This window comes from Lissotriton helveticus, chromosome 1_1, assembly GCF_964261635.1.
Source record: "Lissotriton helveticus chromosome 1_1, aLisHel1.1, whole genome shotgun sequence".
NCBI lineage: Eukaryota > Metazoa > Chordata > Amphibia > Caudata > Salamandridae > Lissotriton > Lissotriton helveticus.
In genome coordinates, this window is record NC_136057.1 from 1,842,221,188 (window position 1) to 1,842,238,727 (window position 17,540).

General features: G+C 44.5%; 1 protein-coding gene across 4 annotated transcripts in view; it reads left to right on the forward strand.

The window, feature by feature from the left end:
- Positions 1-17,540, forward strand: part of TLCD4 (TLC domain containing 4) — a 394,086-nt gene that overhangs the window by 205,952 nt on the left and 170,594 nt on the right. For 3 of the 4 annotated variants that reach the window (XM_078641293.1, XM_078641289.1, XM_078641285.1), the window contains exons 2-3: positions 3,098-3,270; positions 5,261-5,350. In XM_078641293.1, the coding sequence (XP_078497419.1) occupies positions 3,116-3,270; positions 5,261-5,350 (245 nt within the window). In that variant the 5' untranslated portion in view covers positions 3,098-3,115. Of the gene's footprint in view, positions 1-838; positions 907-3,097; positions 3,271-5,260; positions 5,351-17,540 lie in introns of those variants that run through there. The other variant, XM_078641298.1, reaches the window with a different exon arrangement.

Sequence of the window (17,540 nt, forward strand, 5' to 3'; positions counted from 1 at the left end):
TTGCATAACACAGGACTTTATTTATTTTTTCTTTTCATAATTAGTGTCATTTACATCAGAGACTTTCAACTTTGGCTGTGTATGATGTTGCACTAGCAACCTTACTGTTTAGGTATGTGACAACACATTAACCTGTTAAAGAATCATGCACTGGGCTGTTACACAGCCCCCAGCTGTCTTACATTCTGGCCCCTGTTTATAACCCCTAACACATTACTCCCTCTGAGAAAGAAGCCACATTTGCATAACACTTGTCTTCATTTATTTTTTATTCTATTTATTTTCCTTTTCATAACTGGCATCATTTTACACCAGAGACTTTACAGTTAGGCTGTGCAAAATATTGCATTGGAAAACTACATGTCTAGGCTTGCTGCAGCACAATCCCCCATGTTACAAAGCAGTGCCCAGGCATGTTACACGGCCCCCATCTGCTGGTTTACATACTGTCCATATTTATCATCCCTAACATATTACTCCCACGTAGAAAGAAGCCATAATTGCACAACACATGCCTTTAATTTTTATTTTATTTTCATAACTACTGGCATTTCACAGTCCAGACCTTTAAAAATTAGGCGGCAAAATTACTGCCCCAGCAAACCAACAGTCTAGCTTCCCGCCACTTCTTGGGCCAATGGAATTCCTGCCCTTGGCCTGCTATGCTATGCCCCTACATCAGAGGCCACCATTCAGGAACTCCCTAGGCATCAGAGACGCCTCCTAGGGGGCTGGCCTACCTCCAAAAAGACCCAGCAACACTCTAGGGCTCCCATTCCACAGATGAACATCGCCGCAGCTCAAGCAACACCAGCCAGCAGCCGTAACTACGCGCTGAACATGCCCAGACATGTCCCTGCATGCCCGGACATGTCCCGGCTTGCCCAACAAACATGGCGCACACAGGTAAGTCTCTGCTCATTCATCCCACAACCCTAAACACCCCTAGTAGGCCCTACTGCCTGCCTTGCAGTTAGCCCTAGGCACCCCACACCATCACTCTACACCTATGACACACCTACACATCCATTATTTCCAGTGTGCAGGGTACTCGCACTTCACCTGGACCCCTTAGGGGCTGCCCTTCAGGGGCCGACCCTCAGTGGCTGGATTTCCGGCCCTGGATTTCCGGAGCGGGACTTTTGGGCGGGACTTCTGGCTCCTACATCTCTTGCGGGGGGCATTCCCACCTGTCAAAAAATGAATGGTGACGATAGGTATCATTTTATACTACTCCCCATGTTGCAGAGGTCTCCTTGTGCCTCAGAATCTGTTAGAGTGATCTATCCAAGTTGCTGTTGTGGTTTCAGACCCTGTTCGATTAGGATTAGGTTTGAAATCCATTCTTTTAATGTCTCTGGATTTAATGTGTCTCTGGGCTACGAGAGTTTCTAGTAGCCTTAATATTGCGCTTCTGTTTAATACGTTGTGGGCTCCCCTCGAGATATAATGTGGGACCAGCTCTATCTGTTCATGACATTTGGTATAAGAAGCAATCGGTTGTGTTTTTGTTCGGTCAATTGGGGTCCTCTTTGATTATTCCATTGGACCTTCTTGATATGATGCCACTCAATGGAGTTGTTCAACTTGATTCTGTTCAGTGCGTTCAACTGCCTCTCTGTCTCTAAGGGATTGTAAACTTGTTTTGGATTCTTTGTTGCTCCGGTGTTCCTCTGTTGCTCCAATCCCACTGATATCAGCATCCTGAGTACTGATTTCACTTGTTTTGTCTTTATTTCATGTGAAGCTTGAATTGTGCTAATTATTTGAATGTTGTTGCCTATTATGTTACTAGGTTCCTGCCTAACCGAGGTTTGAATATATCATATATTTAACTTTTTGGTTGGGTTTCATTTTTTTGAGGTTTAGGATTTCTTGGAACGACAGCCTCTTTTGTTAAGGTGTTATGGTCAAATGTGCTGGCTGCACCCCAGAAAATGTCTTCTTCTTTGTTATGTCCAATCTGGATGGGTATCAATGATGTTTGTGGGCAGGATTTATTTAATTTACTTTTCCTTGCTTTCCTCAAGCGTTTTCGTTCCCTCTTTGTAAGGGGGTTTTTCAAACTCCTGAGAATAAGTTATCTCCCCATATTTTCAAGGGTGCACAATAGGCTTTCAGATATTAAAACTTAAAAAGTTACATTGTTTATGTTTTGCGGTCCAGACAGCTCTTCCCATGAGTCATTCCTCCAGTCACCTCTTCTCTCGGTGAGAACTCACTATCAGTTGTCTAATACAAAACAAACACCTAATCACTAGCTAATAGGAGGCTTATGAAAAAGTACAGCATTAGAAAAAAAGAGAAACACATTGTGGACAAACAACTATTCAATGTGAAAAACAGGCCTTTCAATGGTAATGTATTATTCATTTAGCATGGTGTTGATATTTAGGCTAACTTAAATCAGCACTTTTAATTCATTTTAGGCCTACAATATTTAAGTATGATCACCTACTACTAATTTTGCATCTAGCATATGTTTTACTTAAACATAAGCTTTGCACATTATTAGTAAAAGCATTTTGTATGCAAATAAAATTTGCATATTAAACTCCACATATAAAGCACCCCATCCCCATAGTTCCAGATCAAATCTGCTGAAATTTGCTAGAGTAAACATGTCGGTACATACAGGGACATGAGGATTTTGGTCTGGAAAGCACCAATATCTGCTTGTTATTCCCCAAACCTAGGAATAGGGGCTATTTATTGCACCAAATTAATGCCTGGGCTCGGACTTTATTGGGTGTGATGAAAATTTCACCTTCCTCCAGGGCGCTATTAATTGGGTCTTAGTAAATACAAATATTGTGGGACTAAAATCTGTTAAAAAGACTTCACAGTCTAAGAGTTGGAGAAGTAACATAGTAAAAGTGACTTAAGCTGACACAAAATGTATTATATTTTTTATGATGGATAGCAATAGACAACAAATAAAGTTAAACTTTGGGTTCTCATGTCAACAACATTCCTCTATAAAACAAAACGTTCAATGTTGATCAAGAGAATCATTAATGTCGCATAGTAAAGAAGGTTGTGACTATGATTTGCTTGCTGACACAATCTTCTTACGCTGAGTATATCTTCTCTTCAGTTTCAGATCTTGTGAATCATGCCGACCTTCAGTAAGCTTACAATTGGCATTTCAGTAACAAGCTTTGTGGTGTTTCAGCTACTGTTCCATGTCGTTAGCGCTTGGATTTCATCTCGCTTAACGTCTGGATTTAAGAGGCTGGACTCTAAGCAGAAAATTGAATGGAATTCACGGTAAATTATTACTTGGTGGTGAACCAGCAATGTATTCTTTTTACCATTGTTTGTTTTTTACATTTTACTGCTCAGTGCTGTAGGTTTGTTTTGTTTACTGTGCAATCCAACACAAAACAACAAAAAGATTTCTCCAGACCTGAGCTATTCTTATGACTGGGCAAGTCATACATGAGCAGCATTTAAGGCAAAAAAGAAAGTCGCAATGATTGCAAGATTACAGACAAGATTCAAACGGGAACAGAAAGAGGTTTGATTTGCAAGCTGCTGCATTCTCCGCAAGAATCTTGCTGATTGTGCTTGAAGGGCAGCCTGGCCTGGGAAGTTGCTGGGCATTGAGTGAGGGCTATCCAGAACTGTTTGACCAGAGGACAGTTACTTGACAGAGCATCCCATTACTGAGACATTTCTGACTTAAAGTTGCTAATTGTGAAACGTGCATGGTGCGTTAGGGATTGGGGAATGCTGGTGATAAGTTAGGTAGAGTTACATGGGCTTGGGGGCAGTGGTGGGCTGTTCACTCTAGGAAGGGGCTCTTCCTTCAACACCATGGGCCTCCATACCCTGTTAGATCCTGCACATCAGTTTTTTGCCTCTGACCTTTCCTGTGCTCTCCTGAGAATGGACACCACATTGCCTGAAAGAGAATATGCCAAATCCATGAGGGTGGAATGTGACCTCAACTAGAAAGAGCAGCCATCCCATCGAGGGGAGGACTGAGGAATCTGTGCTATTGTGCTCATTAGGAATATTTTGGGAACAGACTACCAGAGTTTGTGGGTTTGACTGGCATGATATTTCTCCCTGGAGAGAAAATGTTTTCTCTCATGACAGTGCCCCTTCCAGCTGGACACTGCGACCCAGAGAGCATGAAGTGAAAATAATTCATTCAAGAAGGCTCGAGCATAGAATTTGAATATTTTAGTGACACATTTGTGTCAGCATGCCTTGGAAAACCAGAAGTAGAAAACATTAAGAAGGAGGGCAGAGAGGATGTCTGTCATGAGAGGCCAGAAGCAAACACTGAAGATAGATGACCATGTGTCATTAGGCACACATCACCTGAGTGGCTATGGTTTTACCTTGAGAGAATTGAGAACAGTTAGGTAAGATATCAAAATGGTGAATGAGAGGACAATACATTTAGAATAGTAGACTTCTAGCACAGATGGCAAAAACTGAGAACTGAACATCAGATTTGAAAAAGCTGATCAAAAATAGAAGTCAATAGGCAAGGGAGGGCGGGGATAATATTAGTCACAGTTGCTCCCCATCTAAGACTGATGATCTTTCAGCAGACCATGTGCAACACATCTAAGAATGGAAATCCTTATAGACTGTTCTGGCTGAAGGCTAATACCATGTCCTTAATCTATGAGAGACCTCGTGGTATATCCATTGATTGTAATATTACAGTCAAATTAGCAGTTTTATGTCAGTACATAATTTCACATATATATAAAGGGGAGGTTAGTCTAAATTAGGAGAACACGTCACAGAAAGGAAAATAGTAAAAAGAAATAAAAAAGGAGAGGAAACAGGAAAAAAAGAAAAAAGGAAGAGGTACCTCAGTAGCTTTGCAGAGAAATCTGTGCGGACTCTTGTACAGGATCTGTAAGCGTTTCGTAATACGCACATTTTCCACTGGGACCAGTGGAAAAAGGATAACCTTGTTTGTGATGTGGATGTTGCGCCTATCTCTGGTTCCCTACTGCGAACTACGGATCAAGTATAGGGAGACAACACAAGCCACCTGTTTGAAACTTAGGGGCAGTGGTTTCAGGGGCAAGTATGAGGGACAGCTCTTCATTGATATGGTGTGAGTAATTGTGGCTTACAAGTATATAGGCCACAGTAGATTAGCGTCAGGGCCACTAATGCATAGCTTCTTTCTAACTTGTGACTTTAATATTTATGCAGATATTCTATACACACACTACTTGTAATACTACGAATTACATTAGTCCTAACCACTGCATTTATTTTTCAGCACTGTGTCCTCATTCCATGCATTGGTGGTTGGATGCTTCTGTTTATATATTTTATGCTTTGATGATGCTGTGAATGCTGACCCGGTATGGTAAGAAATGCTACTTCAATTTATATTTTTATATTGTGTCTTCTTTTAATGGTATCCTCTTTGGTCGGTGTCCCAGTGATGGAATAATCATACTATTTGAAGGATTTGGCTTTTATAATGACTTTCTTTTTTTATTAACTGCGATCTTTTATACGCCACTCCTGACACCAATACCAAATGTGGTTTGTAAATAAATATCACAACTGTACAGTGAAATATAATTTTTTAACCACAGATTATCAATAATGTCTTCATGTACAGATAGATATACAATGTCACTATAGTAGTCTTATTACTGTGACATTACTTATTTTCCTGGTACTCATGTGTTGTTGTCTGTGAATGTCCTAAAACCTATCTACCAGTTACAAATTTACTAGTTCTTTGCAGTAGTTTTTTTCTTGTGAGGTACCCTATCTAGTTGCACAATCTTGAACCCATAAGCCTTCTGCCTACCAGCTTCCCACTGTTTATCCTAGGCATTAACGCTCAGCACTTCATGTGGTGTTAAGGCTAATTAATCACTGTGGACCCTTGTAAGCAACCTTCTTGAAAAAGGAGGACCTCTGAATCCTGCCTCTTCTTTAGTTCATTTTTTGGCTCCTTGGAGTCTTACTATGATGCAGTACCATTGCCCAAGAATTCCCTCTTGATTATCTTTTCCCACGCAGAGATATTTCAATCTGGGTGACCATGTTTTTTCTCCTTTTTTAAAACGTGTATTAAGCTTTATTGAATCATAAAAAATCAATAACATACATTAAAGGCCTAGAGAATAACAATGTAAGAATATCTTTTAAGCAAAATAGAGTAGGCAGTAAATCATAGTAGAAAGCTATTTATATTTTGGGGAAAAAGGGAAAGGAAAAAAGGGGAAAGTAAAAGACAGGGTATAAAATATATTTATAATCATAAACACTAAAATAGACGTCCAAACTATGCTCATAAGAATTGTAAAATGTGAAGAACAAATAACTGTTGAGTAAAAACTTCGCTAAATAGTAAAAGAAGAGGAGAGATAATACAAAGAGGAAGGAATTCAAGGGGGTTGGAAATTTTCAGAATGATGCCGAGAGACATTATTGTTAGAAACCATATTTAAATAAGTAGTTAATGGCAACCAAAAAACATCTCTATTTACATGTACATTGCATTGGGAGGCATATGCCACATCTAACCTCTGGTATTGACACACAGTATTCCACAATGACTTAGTTGAAAGTTTGGTCAAACCTTTCCAGTCCATTGTAATTTGTTGAAACGCTAAAGCCAACATAAGATCAAACAACCATCTTTCATAGGAAGGTAAAGGAATGGATTCTGATAGTCTTCCCATAAAGAGAAGAATATTGGAAAGTGGTGTGTGGTTCCGAAAATTTTTAGACAATCGATCCCAGATTTGTGTCCAAAAAGAATGAGCCGGGGGACATGAAAAAAGGAGATGTGAGAGATCTGCTGATGGAAAATCACAGGACCAACATTTCTTATTGTCTATGTGTGTGAAACTAGCTATAGAAATGGGAGTGAAATATAATCTGTGATATAGAAAAAACATAGATTGAGTGGTGAAAGCGGATCTTGAAATCTTCAGTTACCGAGCCCAAATCTTATTTAATATGTCAGTGTTCCACTGAAAACCTAAATCTGATTCCCAAGCCAGTTCCAACTTGTCTTGTCTCGTTCTGGATTTGTGGTGTAAAAGAATGTATGAAATAAAGGAGGCTTTTGGAACAGATGCTAAGATTTTAAGGAGTGAGTCCTGAGTGATAGAAGCTTCATCAGAAGGGAGGGAATAAAAAATGCTAAAAAGTAATTCCATAAGTATGGAAAATGTATGTAAAAAAGAACGAGGTCCATTGAATGTAGCTTGAAAATCAGGAAAAGATCAAGGAGAAGTGCCATCAAATAAATCGTTAACTCAGGCAATCCCCCTAACTCTCCATGAGGCCCAATACAGAGGTCTATTATTAATGGTTATAAGACGATTATGCCACAAATGACAATGTAGAAAGGTGTATTTCTGGATATTAATTTTGGCTGAAAATGGGGTTTTAACAAAGAGCAAGTGTGTTTAAATAGTGGGAGGGATGTGTGGGCAATTTTGGCAGTAAAAGAAAGAACTTCATTGGTCGAGAAAGGAGTAAACATACAAAGTTCAATAGTGACCCCTAGAGTGGTAAAAGGAGAGGATTCCGTAAGAAGCCAATGAGAAGCTTGTTTTAAGCTAAAAGCTTTAAGATATAATCGAAAATCTGGAAAGTTTACCCCACCTACAATTCTTGGTTTTCTGAGATGAAAAAAAGAAATTCTAGATTTTTTGTTCTTCCTTAGAAATTGAGAAAGAAGAGTCTATTTTTTGTATAAAGGTTACGGGGATACGAATAGGAATAATTGAAAAATAATATAATAAAATAGGAGTATTCATCATCTTAATGGAGTCAAGAGGACCCCACCAGGAGAGAAAAAGAGGATTCCAGGATGAGAAGAGTTTGGAGATACGATCTAGGGCTACATTCATGTTCAGTTTAACCAAGTCTGTAATAGAGATGGAAATCCAAATACCAAGATACTTGATTTTAGAACTGTTCCAATGGAAGCCAGTAGATTCAAATTGTTGTTTGAGGCAAACTGTTTTAATTGGTAAAACTTCTGTTTTATCAGAGTTGATCCTATAGCCTGATACAGGTGAGAAATCGGAGATTTCTTGTAATAACGAAGGGATAGAAGAATCTGGATTGGAAATTAAAAGCAAAATATTATCAGCATAGGCAGATAATTTCAGATAGTGATCTCCATATGGAAATCCAAAAAAAGAGGGCTTCTGACGAATACGGGAAAAAAAAGGTTCAAGAGAAAGAACAAACAAAAGGGATAATGGGCAACCCTGTCTTACACCTCAATGGAGTGAAAAATGTTGCGCAATTTGACCATTCATGATAGTAGAAGCAGAGGGGGTAGAGTAAAGAAAAGAGATAAGAGAGATAAATTTAGTAACAAAACTATGCCATCGAAGAGATTTAAACAAAAAGGACCAATCTACCCTGTCAAAAGCTTTTTCCGCATCAATGGAAATCGCTGCGAGAGGAAAAGATAAAGAAGGAGCTTTATTAAGAACATTGAAAAATAGACAAGAGTTATCAGAGATTAGTCTACCTTTAACAAATCCACATTGTTCGGGCCTATCAAATGAGGGAGGAAGGATTCAAGGCGCAATGCTAAGAGTTTAGCAAAGATCTTATAATCAACGTTTATCAAAGAGATGGGGCGATAGTGTTTACAAAATGTTGGATCCTTGCCTTCCTTATGAATAAGACAAATAGAAGCTTCTAGAAAAGTACCACTTGCTGCACCTGTGGAGCAAAAATGTTGGAAAAGGTTAAAAAGTTTTGGTAATAACAGATTGGAAAAATGAAGATAAAATTCTACGGAGAAACCATCAGGGCCAGGGGATTTATTCTTCTTTAAAGAATTCAAGGAGGTGGAGATTTCCTGTAATGATAGATCTGTATCTAGAGAGGTGAAATCTAGATCAGAAGAGGAAGGAGGAGGAATTGTACTAAGATAATCATTAATGAGTGTATCAGTTGGGGGCAACTCAGGTGTGTATAGACCGGTATAACATTTTGTAAATTCGGCTGATATATCTTTATCTTTGAAAAGGTGTTTACCGTCAGTAGATTAAATGGATTCAACTAATGTTTTCTCTTTTCCAGATTTTAAATAATTAGCAAGAAGTGAGCCAACCTTGTTTCGACCACCATAGTATCTGGCACTGCTACGAAGCAAAGTGAAAGAGGCCTTATCAGTAGAAATTTTATTAAATTCCATCTTAGCATGGATAAGTTGTTGCAGAGTAGAGTTCGGTGAAAAAGTATAAAACTGATGTTCTAAGTGTTTAATGGAAGATAATAAAGCTTTGTTTATTAGAGGACTGTTTCTTTTCCTTAGAAACAAAATCTATAACAAAACCTCGAGCAGCGGCTTTAAAACTATCCCACACTGAAACTGGAGATATAGAGGCATCTTCATTAATAGAGAAAATTTCTTAAGCAAAGGAGGTGAAAGAAGAAGAAAGAACTGGGTCTTGTAAAAGATAATTACTGAATCTCCACCTAGACATTTTAGAGTGAGGAGGAAGTAAATCGAAGTCAGCGACCACTGAAGCATGATCAGAAATCAAAATGGGCTCAATCGAGGAGGAAACAAGGTTTTGGGCCAAGGATTCAGAAAGAAATATGTATTCAATCTGGGATAGGCATCCATGTGGAGGGGGAAAAAAAGGAAAATTCTGATTGGTCTGGATTGCATAGCCTCCAGGCATTGACCAATTGAGTCTGTGTGATAGAGTTCAGAAATTGTTGTGGGTTTTGTGGGGGATAAAACGTACCTGAGATTTGCGATCAAAAAAAGGGTCTGCAACTTGATTGCAATCACCTCCAAGTATAAAAAAGTCATCTTTATTTTGAAAAAACTTGTCTGTGATAGTGGGCCAAAAGGAAGAATCGGGTTGAGTTGGACCATAGAGGTAAACACAGTGAGAGGAATATTATTAATTATTAGTTTAACCAGAATCCACCTTCCATCGGAGTCAGTATCTTGTGTAACAGTGCATTTAAATTTTTTATGGCATAAAATAACAACCCCATTCTTTTTTTGTGTTGGTAGGAGAGACTAATACTGAGCCAACCCAATTACGCTTAAGTTTGAGAGCTTCAGCCTCAGATAAGTGAGTTTCTTGAAACAGAACTAAATCAGGTTTATATGAGGCTTGATGTGAGAGAATTCGCTGCCTCTTTATAGGATTATTGGAACCTTTTACATTCCATATAATACCTCTGAATGGAAAAGATTAACATCGTAAAAACAACAGTATAATATTGAGAAAAAATGCAAATAAGCATAAAATGCAGAATGAGCAATTGAAAAAATAGGTAATAGTAATAAGATGAAATGGTAAAGAGTAAAGAAGTGAAATGAGAATGGTGGAAAATAAAGGAAAGTTAAGAAAATAGCAAAATCTTCCAGCATCAGTAAAAGAAAAAACAGAAGGTAGTTAGAAAAAAGGAGACAGGATATGAAGGAGAGAGAATCAGGCAAGAGAAGAAAAAAGAAGAGTATAAGGGAAAAGGAAAAAGAAGAGAGAACAAGAAGAAGAGACAGTACATATCCAAAAAGGACGAATGAAAGAACATACATGAAGGGACAAAAAGCGAAAAAAAACTGGGGTATGAACGACACATTAAAAGATGGGACACCCGAACACAGGGAGTCTGAACCACATCGGTACAAGGAAGAGAAGGGAAACGGAACCATGTTATGGAACACGAACGAACGGACTGTAGTGTAGTTCCTATATCCCTGATAGGCTCTTCGCATTGGAATAATATACACTTTAGGTTTGACATAGGACTGAGGTCAGTCTGTCTCTATCGATTACATTAAACTTAATTACTTGTGTATGCCAGCAAGCTCAGAGGTCACTAGAAACTTCTCGAATAAACAAGAAGGGATTAGTTTTTGACAACCGCATAAACATGACAACTTTGTTTCCCTTAGAATCGGAACAGTCTCAGAATCGTGGAAACAATAGATAACAGTTTCACTCAGTCAATCGTGCATGCTTCGTTTCTACAGAGTTACACAGAAATAGATAGACGGGCGTTTCAATAAAAAGGGTTTATTGAACAGTCTTATTTCTCGTGCAAGAGATATGAACTGCTACAATAGTAAGACAGAATGCGAAGTATAATACCTACAGTGTTAGCAGTAAGATGAAATAATACTGCAATATCATGGTTTGTAGCTATGACATATATTCATAAAAATAGATACATAAATAACAGGCTAAAATGTGAATACTCATCTGGTGCTTCTAGCTAGGTCTACCCCAGTGTACCTAACCTACGTATAGTGCGAGGTAAGAAGTAGGTGCTGTTTGTCTATGGTCTAGTTTAGCTATAGTTTAGATTCGTGATGCCAAGATTTGCCAAAAGTCCATCTAGGTTCTAGTCCGCTCCATACCTTAGAATGAGAGAGGTTGGAATCTCTTTTCTGGGGCTCGATCTCTAACACCCCGCAAGGGGAGTCAGAAACACTGGAGCTAGATTCTCTGCGAGGAGGATGACAGCGTCTGGTCAGTGCGTCAGGCGGGAACTCAACTTCCTTCCGAACTTGAAGTGGCAAGCCGTGTCGTGCAAGTATGCAGCCGAACTGTACCGTGGTTTGCCATGGCAAGTGTAGGTATATTTACACCTTGAAGGTGTTTAGGAATGCCAGTATTGATGTAACAATCGGGCAGAGGAACGTCATGAATGAACCCCTAAGGAATAGATGTTCATGCATAATGAATGAGTTCTTGGAGAAATCAATAAAATCAATAAGCAAGGGGAAGTCCTAAAGACTTAAGAGTCTGGTTTTCCAAGAACTCGTTGTGACGGGGATGGACGGATGTAGGTGGCCATGCCTGTATTTGGTTTGCATGGATAATGCCTAAATAACGGTAGGATTTCTATGCCTAAATAAGGGCAATGTGAATTGTGCCTTTTATAAGGGCATAAATCGGGAAACCTATATGCAGTATCTAAATCGACACACAACAGGACCTATAGGGGGAAACGAAAGAAAAACGGTAAACATCATATATATAGGCAAGTAAAACAAACATAAGCAACAGGTACAATCTTAATTGTACAATATTGGAAGAGATACAACAAATAAAGAAATAAATAGAAACACAGAGATCAGCGAAGAGACAACTAATCGATCCTGGGAAGGATCGGCACCATCCATTAGGAAACCAGAATTTTTTTTCTTCCAAAAATTACATGACTAAGTCAACAGAATGAACCATTTCATAAAACATTTCAAACGTATTGAAAAAGTACCATTACAATTAAAGAAGTAAAAACTAATCAACCATTAGAAGGGCCAGCAGGGGGCGTGGCTACGCGAGCGGCAATGGCGGTCGCAGCTTGTTAGAGCTCCCGCCGGCCCGCACTTCATCCGACACATTTATCCTAGTCCCCGTACCCACTGCTCACTCACTTGTGGGGCGGACATTCCTGGTGGCGCCGAGGATCCTCCGGTGCCGTCGGCAGTGACCCTTGGTGCTTGGACGCGCGGAGACGGGGGACGGACGAGTGCGGCCTGGTATCCCGGAGAGGCGCCGGGACCTCGATTTTGGCGGTCCCCGGCTGAACGGCCTATGGGTGGGTCGGCTGGCCCGCCACTCGCCGCTGAACTTCTGCTGCCCTGGGGCTGAGGGACGATCGGAGATTCTCCTCCTGGGGACCTGCGGGAGAGGTGTGCGTTCCTGGTGCCATAGCACTGCATGCTCCGCTGCGGCGGCCCTGTGATCGGGCTGCAGCCGCGGCCTCGAGTTTTGCGCACCCCCATCGATTGAGCCTGCGCCTCCACCTGCTGCTGCCCTGCGGTGCTCGGAGCACGCCTGCCCTGGAAGCCCCGGCGGTGGCTGGACGACGGCGAACAGCTCGGAGCATCTTGGCTGGCCAAGTGCCCATGGACAAACCGTGAGTACCCCCCCCCCCCCCTGGGTCCCCGGGCTCTGCTGGAGTTGGGGCTGACGCTGAGGAGCCCGGGAATGGTGTGAGAGGGACGCCACACAGCCCACGGGGGATTGGGGGTCTCTGACTGTCAGCGGGTGGAGTGCTGGTCTCGGGGCCTGTCTGGACTTTGCTTGGCCACAGGGCTTCACCGCAGATACAGTTATCCGGGCCCGCTGAGGGACCAGCTGCCTTCACACGGCCCTCCCCTGCTATACTTGGTGAAGGGGCTTGAGGTCCCTAAACGGCCGTCCCCACATACGTGGTAGACAGTACGCAAGAGACTTGCAGCCATGACCAGGGGAGGTGGCGGCCCCACCAAGCAGGTGACGATCGACAAGTTCACGGGGCCCAGTGGGGGCCCTGGGTCGTCAGGTGGTGGCCAGCAACAAGGAGCAGGGTCGGACAACGCGGCACTAATGGCGGCCATTACCCAATCAAGGGATATGCTCGATGCCAAAATAGGAGCGGTGGGCGCAGATGTCACCCTCTTGCGTCAAGACTTGCGGAATGCTGTGGCACGGATCACGGAGACTGAATCCAGGGTGTCGGTTGTGGAGGATGATGTCGGCACACTTAAGAAGAAAATGGCGGCAATGGAGACGGCGCAACGAGGCCTGGCGCTTCGCGTTGAGGACGCTGAAGGGCGCACACGCCGCAACAACCTCCGCTTCATTGGCTTTCCAGAACGATGTGAGAAGGGTAACATGGAACAATTTCTCACGCAGTGGCTGGGGACCTGGCTGCCCCCGGAGGCTTTATCTACCTGCTTTGTTATTGAACGCGCACACCGCGCCCTGTCGCAGATGCCACCGGAGGGTGAACGGCCTAGGGCAGTGATTACTAGACTGCTGAATTATCATGACCGGGATGTCATTCTAAGAGAAGCGAGAACCAGGGAATCCCTTCTTTATGAAAATCGTAAGATAATGATCTTCCCCGACTACACGAAGCTAGTACAGCAGCAGCGCAAATCCTTCATGGACGCCAAGGCGAAACTGCGAGGTCCTAAACTCCAATACTCTCTGTTGTACCCAGCGCGCCTGAGGGTGATTTTCCAATCACGTACACTGTTCTTCGATACGCCGGAGGACCTCTTCAAATGGACCGACGAGACGGTTAGGGTCCGGCCGAATCCCCAGCCGGGGCTGAATCCGGGGCCTTCGAGAGGGTCGTCACAGGAGCGGACCAAGCCCAAGAGGAACCGACGATCCAGGTCACGCAAGCGGTCGGCCTCCCTCAGCTGCGCCCAGGCCAGTGGTAGGACCGAAGAATCGGACCAGTCTGAGGTGGATAATGGCCAGATCTGATGATTCTGCGCTCCTCTGAACACTTGTCACTGCAGGTTTTGGCCACAGGAGTACGGGCAATTGGGGCTCGATGGACTGGTGGCATCATAGCTGCCTCAGGATTGCTTTGCGACTGATCACTGAACGGGAAGGGGAATTGTGAGTGGGGGTTCGGGGACTACACATAAGGGGCTACTGCTCTCCTGCGAATGTGGGAGGTTTAGGGGGAGGAGGGATGAGATTACTGTTTCTTGGGGAGTTGGGATCCATTGGCATGGCTGGCTCAGGGCTCTCTGTTCTGGACTCGGGGTCACCCATGCCGCGACAGGTACTTCATGGTTTTTTGAGGTATAGGGTGGGGGGTGGTGGGGTGCGGGTGGCTGGAGACAGGGCCACTGAGTTGGGACTGCAATTTGATCAAGACAATGATGACATTCAGTTGATGGTTGGTTCTGGGGTTCGGGGTGGGACGAGAGTTGCTCGTCGTGTTCTCTTGGGGTTCTGGGGCGGGAGGGTGGGACTGCACGTGTGTTTTGCTGTAGTGTTCTTTCCTGTGCGTAGTAAGTGGCAATGGCGAGGACGTTCTGTTGGATGGGTCCCACTGGATTATGGCTGATAGGACTCATAGACTCCCCGAGGCGTCTCTGCGGGTGATCACATGGAATGTCAGGGGGATGCTTGACAAGATAAAGCGTGGTGCAGTATTGCGATGGGGAAAAAATGAGAGTGCTGACATTTTCTTGCTCCAAGAAACCCACATGATGGGCTCGAAAGTGCTGGGCCTACAGAGGTTTGGCTACCACCAGGTGTTCCATGCCGGATTTTCCCGGGGATCTGGGGGAGTGGCCATTCTGATACATCGCAGGGTGGCATACGTTCATGAAAAACAGTGGGTTGACCCGCAGGGTCGCTATATCTTTGTCAAGGGCATGGTGGGCACTGAATCTGTGGTCTTTGGGAGTGTTTATGCCCCCCCTCCCCTGCAATGGGCCCTAGCTGAGAAACTTTTCATAGTGTGGGAGGACATCCCCGAATCCCTGGCGATAGTTGGTGGTGATTGGAATGACGTGATGGATGCGAGTGTGGACCGCCGGCGGCGTCGGGAAGTGATTGACGCTGCCCCCCCCCCCCGCCCACACCAGACTGCATGCTATGACTGAGGGACTGGGCTGGTCGGATACCTGGAGACACATGCACCCTACCACACGTGAATATACGTATGTCTCTGCTGTGCATGGCTCCTATTTGAGATTGGACTGTGTGTTTGTGCCTAGCGGCTGCTTGTGTAGAGTGAAGAGTGCTAACATCTTGCCTAGGGGTCTGTCCGACCATTCCCCGGTATCGATTAGGGTGGAACTCCGCCGACAACGCCAACCGTTTCGATGGAGGATGTCCTCGTGGCATCTCCAGCAGCCTGCCTACGTGACCCACTTACGGGAAGCGTTAGACCTATATTGGCGGGAGAATCTCGTAGGGGACATCGATGCCGGGGTGGTATGGGAGGCCATGAAGCCCACTATCCGTGGAGTGGACATTGCGTGGTGTGCCGCGGCGCGTCGGAAGCGGCGGGAACTGATCGCAGAAGCGGCCACGCAGGTAGAAACTTTGGAAGAGCAAAACCGCGCGGGGGGGGATGACGTCGGGTTGCGACTACTTCTTCAGGCTCAACAGGCCTATGCATCTGTCCTGCTCGATGAGGCTAAACAGGCGTGGCTGGCCACTCGCAGTAGAATATACCAATGGGGGGACAAGTCATGTACGATGCTTCATAGACTCTGCCAACGCCACCTCCAGCCGCTTGCGCTGCCAGGACTCACGTCCACCGACGGTGAGGTCCTTACTGATCCAGTCGAACTAGCAGCGAGTTTTGCCGCATACTTTGCTACCCAATACGCCCCATGCGACCGCCTGTCAGCTGACGAGGTGACTAAATTTATCGAGGACCTGCCCCCCAAGGTAGTGTCTGAGGAAACTAGGAAGGCCCTAGATGCGCCCCTTACGGCTGAGGAACTGGGCGATGCCCTGGGACAGCTTAATACCGGGAAAGCCCCTGGCCCGAGTGGCTACCCGAGTGAGTTCTTTAAAATGTTTCATGTACAGCTGGGGCCCCATTATCACTGCGCGCTTGAGACTGCGCGTGAACAGGGCACGCTGCCCCGAGACGGGAGACATGCCGAAATCGTTGTCTTTCAGAAACCAGGTAGACCCCCGGAGAGGCACGACTCATATCGCCCCATCTCATTACTTAATATTGAGGCTAAAGTTCTGGCTAAAGCTCTAGCGAATCGTTTGTCCCCACATATAGTAGACCTAGTGCATCCGGATCAGGCCGGGTTCATGCCTCATAGAGCGACGCGACACAACATCAGACGCGCACAGGCGGCGGTTGACGCCATGGGAGCCACAGGGGAGCGGGCGGCTCTGTTGCTAGCTGACATTAATAAAGCCTTTGACTCTGTTAGCTGGCAATACCTGTTTGCACTATTGTCCCGTCTAAACCTAGGCCCGGTTTTCCTGTCCTATATCAGGCTACTATACACGGACAATACGGCCTCGGTGCGGGTTGCAGGGGCGGTATCGGAGACATTTCAAATTGGTCGAGGGACTCGACAGGGATGCCCGCTCTCCCCCTATCTATTTGCTCTACTTATGGAGCCGCTGGCTGCCTGGGTACGTATAGATGCGCAAATGCGGGGGTTTGTATGGAACGACAGCTTAACGGATAGAATTGCGCTTTACGCGGACGATGTCCTTTTCTTTCTTACCGATCTGCAGCGCTCGGGGCCGCGTGTACTGGAAATTATGCGAGTCTTTGGGGAAGTCTCGGGTCTCTATTTGAATCTGCGTAAATCTACCCTCTGGGTGCTTGATGGAGACGACGTGACGGACCCCTGGATGCTGGGGCTGCAGGTGGCTACGCATGGCCTGAAATATTTGGGGGTGTTCCTGTCGAGATCGGCGGACGTTGCTTGGGAGCGCAATGTAGTGCCAGTTTGGGATCGAGTACAGTCAGATGTCAAGACTTGGTCTCAAATGCCCCTCTCTATATTTGGCAGGTCCGCAATTTTTAAGATGGTGGCACTCCCACGTCTCCTCTACCAATTGCAGAATCAGCCCTATCCGATTGCACCCCAGTGGTTCCGACAGGTCAATTCGATCTTGGGCCGCTTTCTATGGGCTGGGGGGACGGCCAGAGTGGCACTACGTACGTGCTTCCTGTCCACTTATTGCGGAGGCCTGGCCACCCCGGACCTGTTATCCTATTACCAGGCCGCTCATCTGCTTATCCTGAACAATTGGTGGTATGGCGACAGAGGGGATCCGGCCTATGCCCTGGAA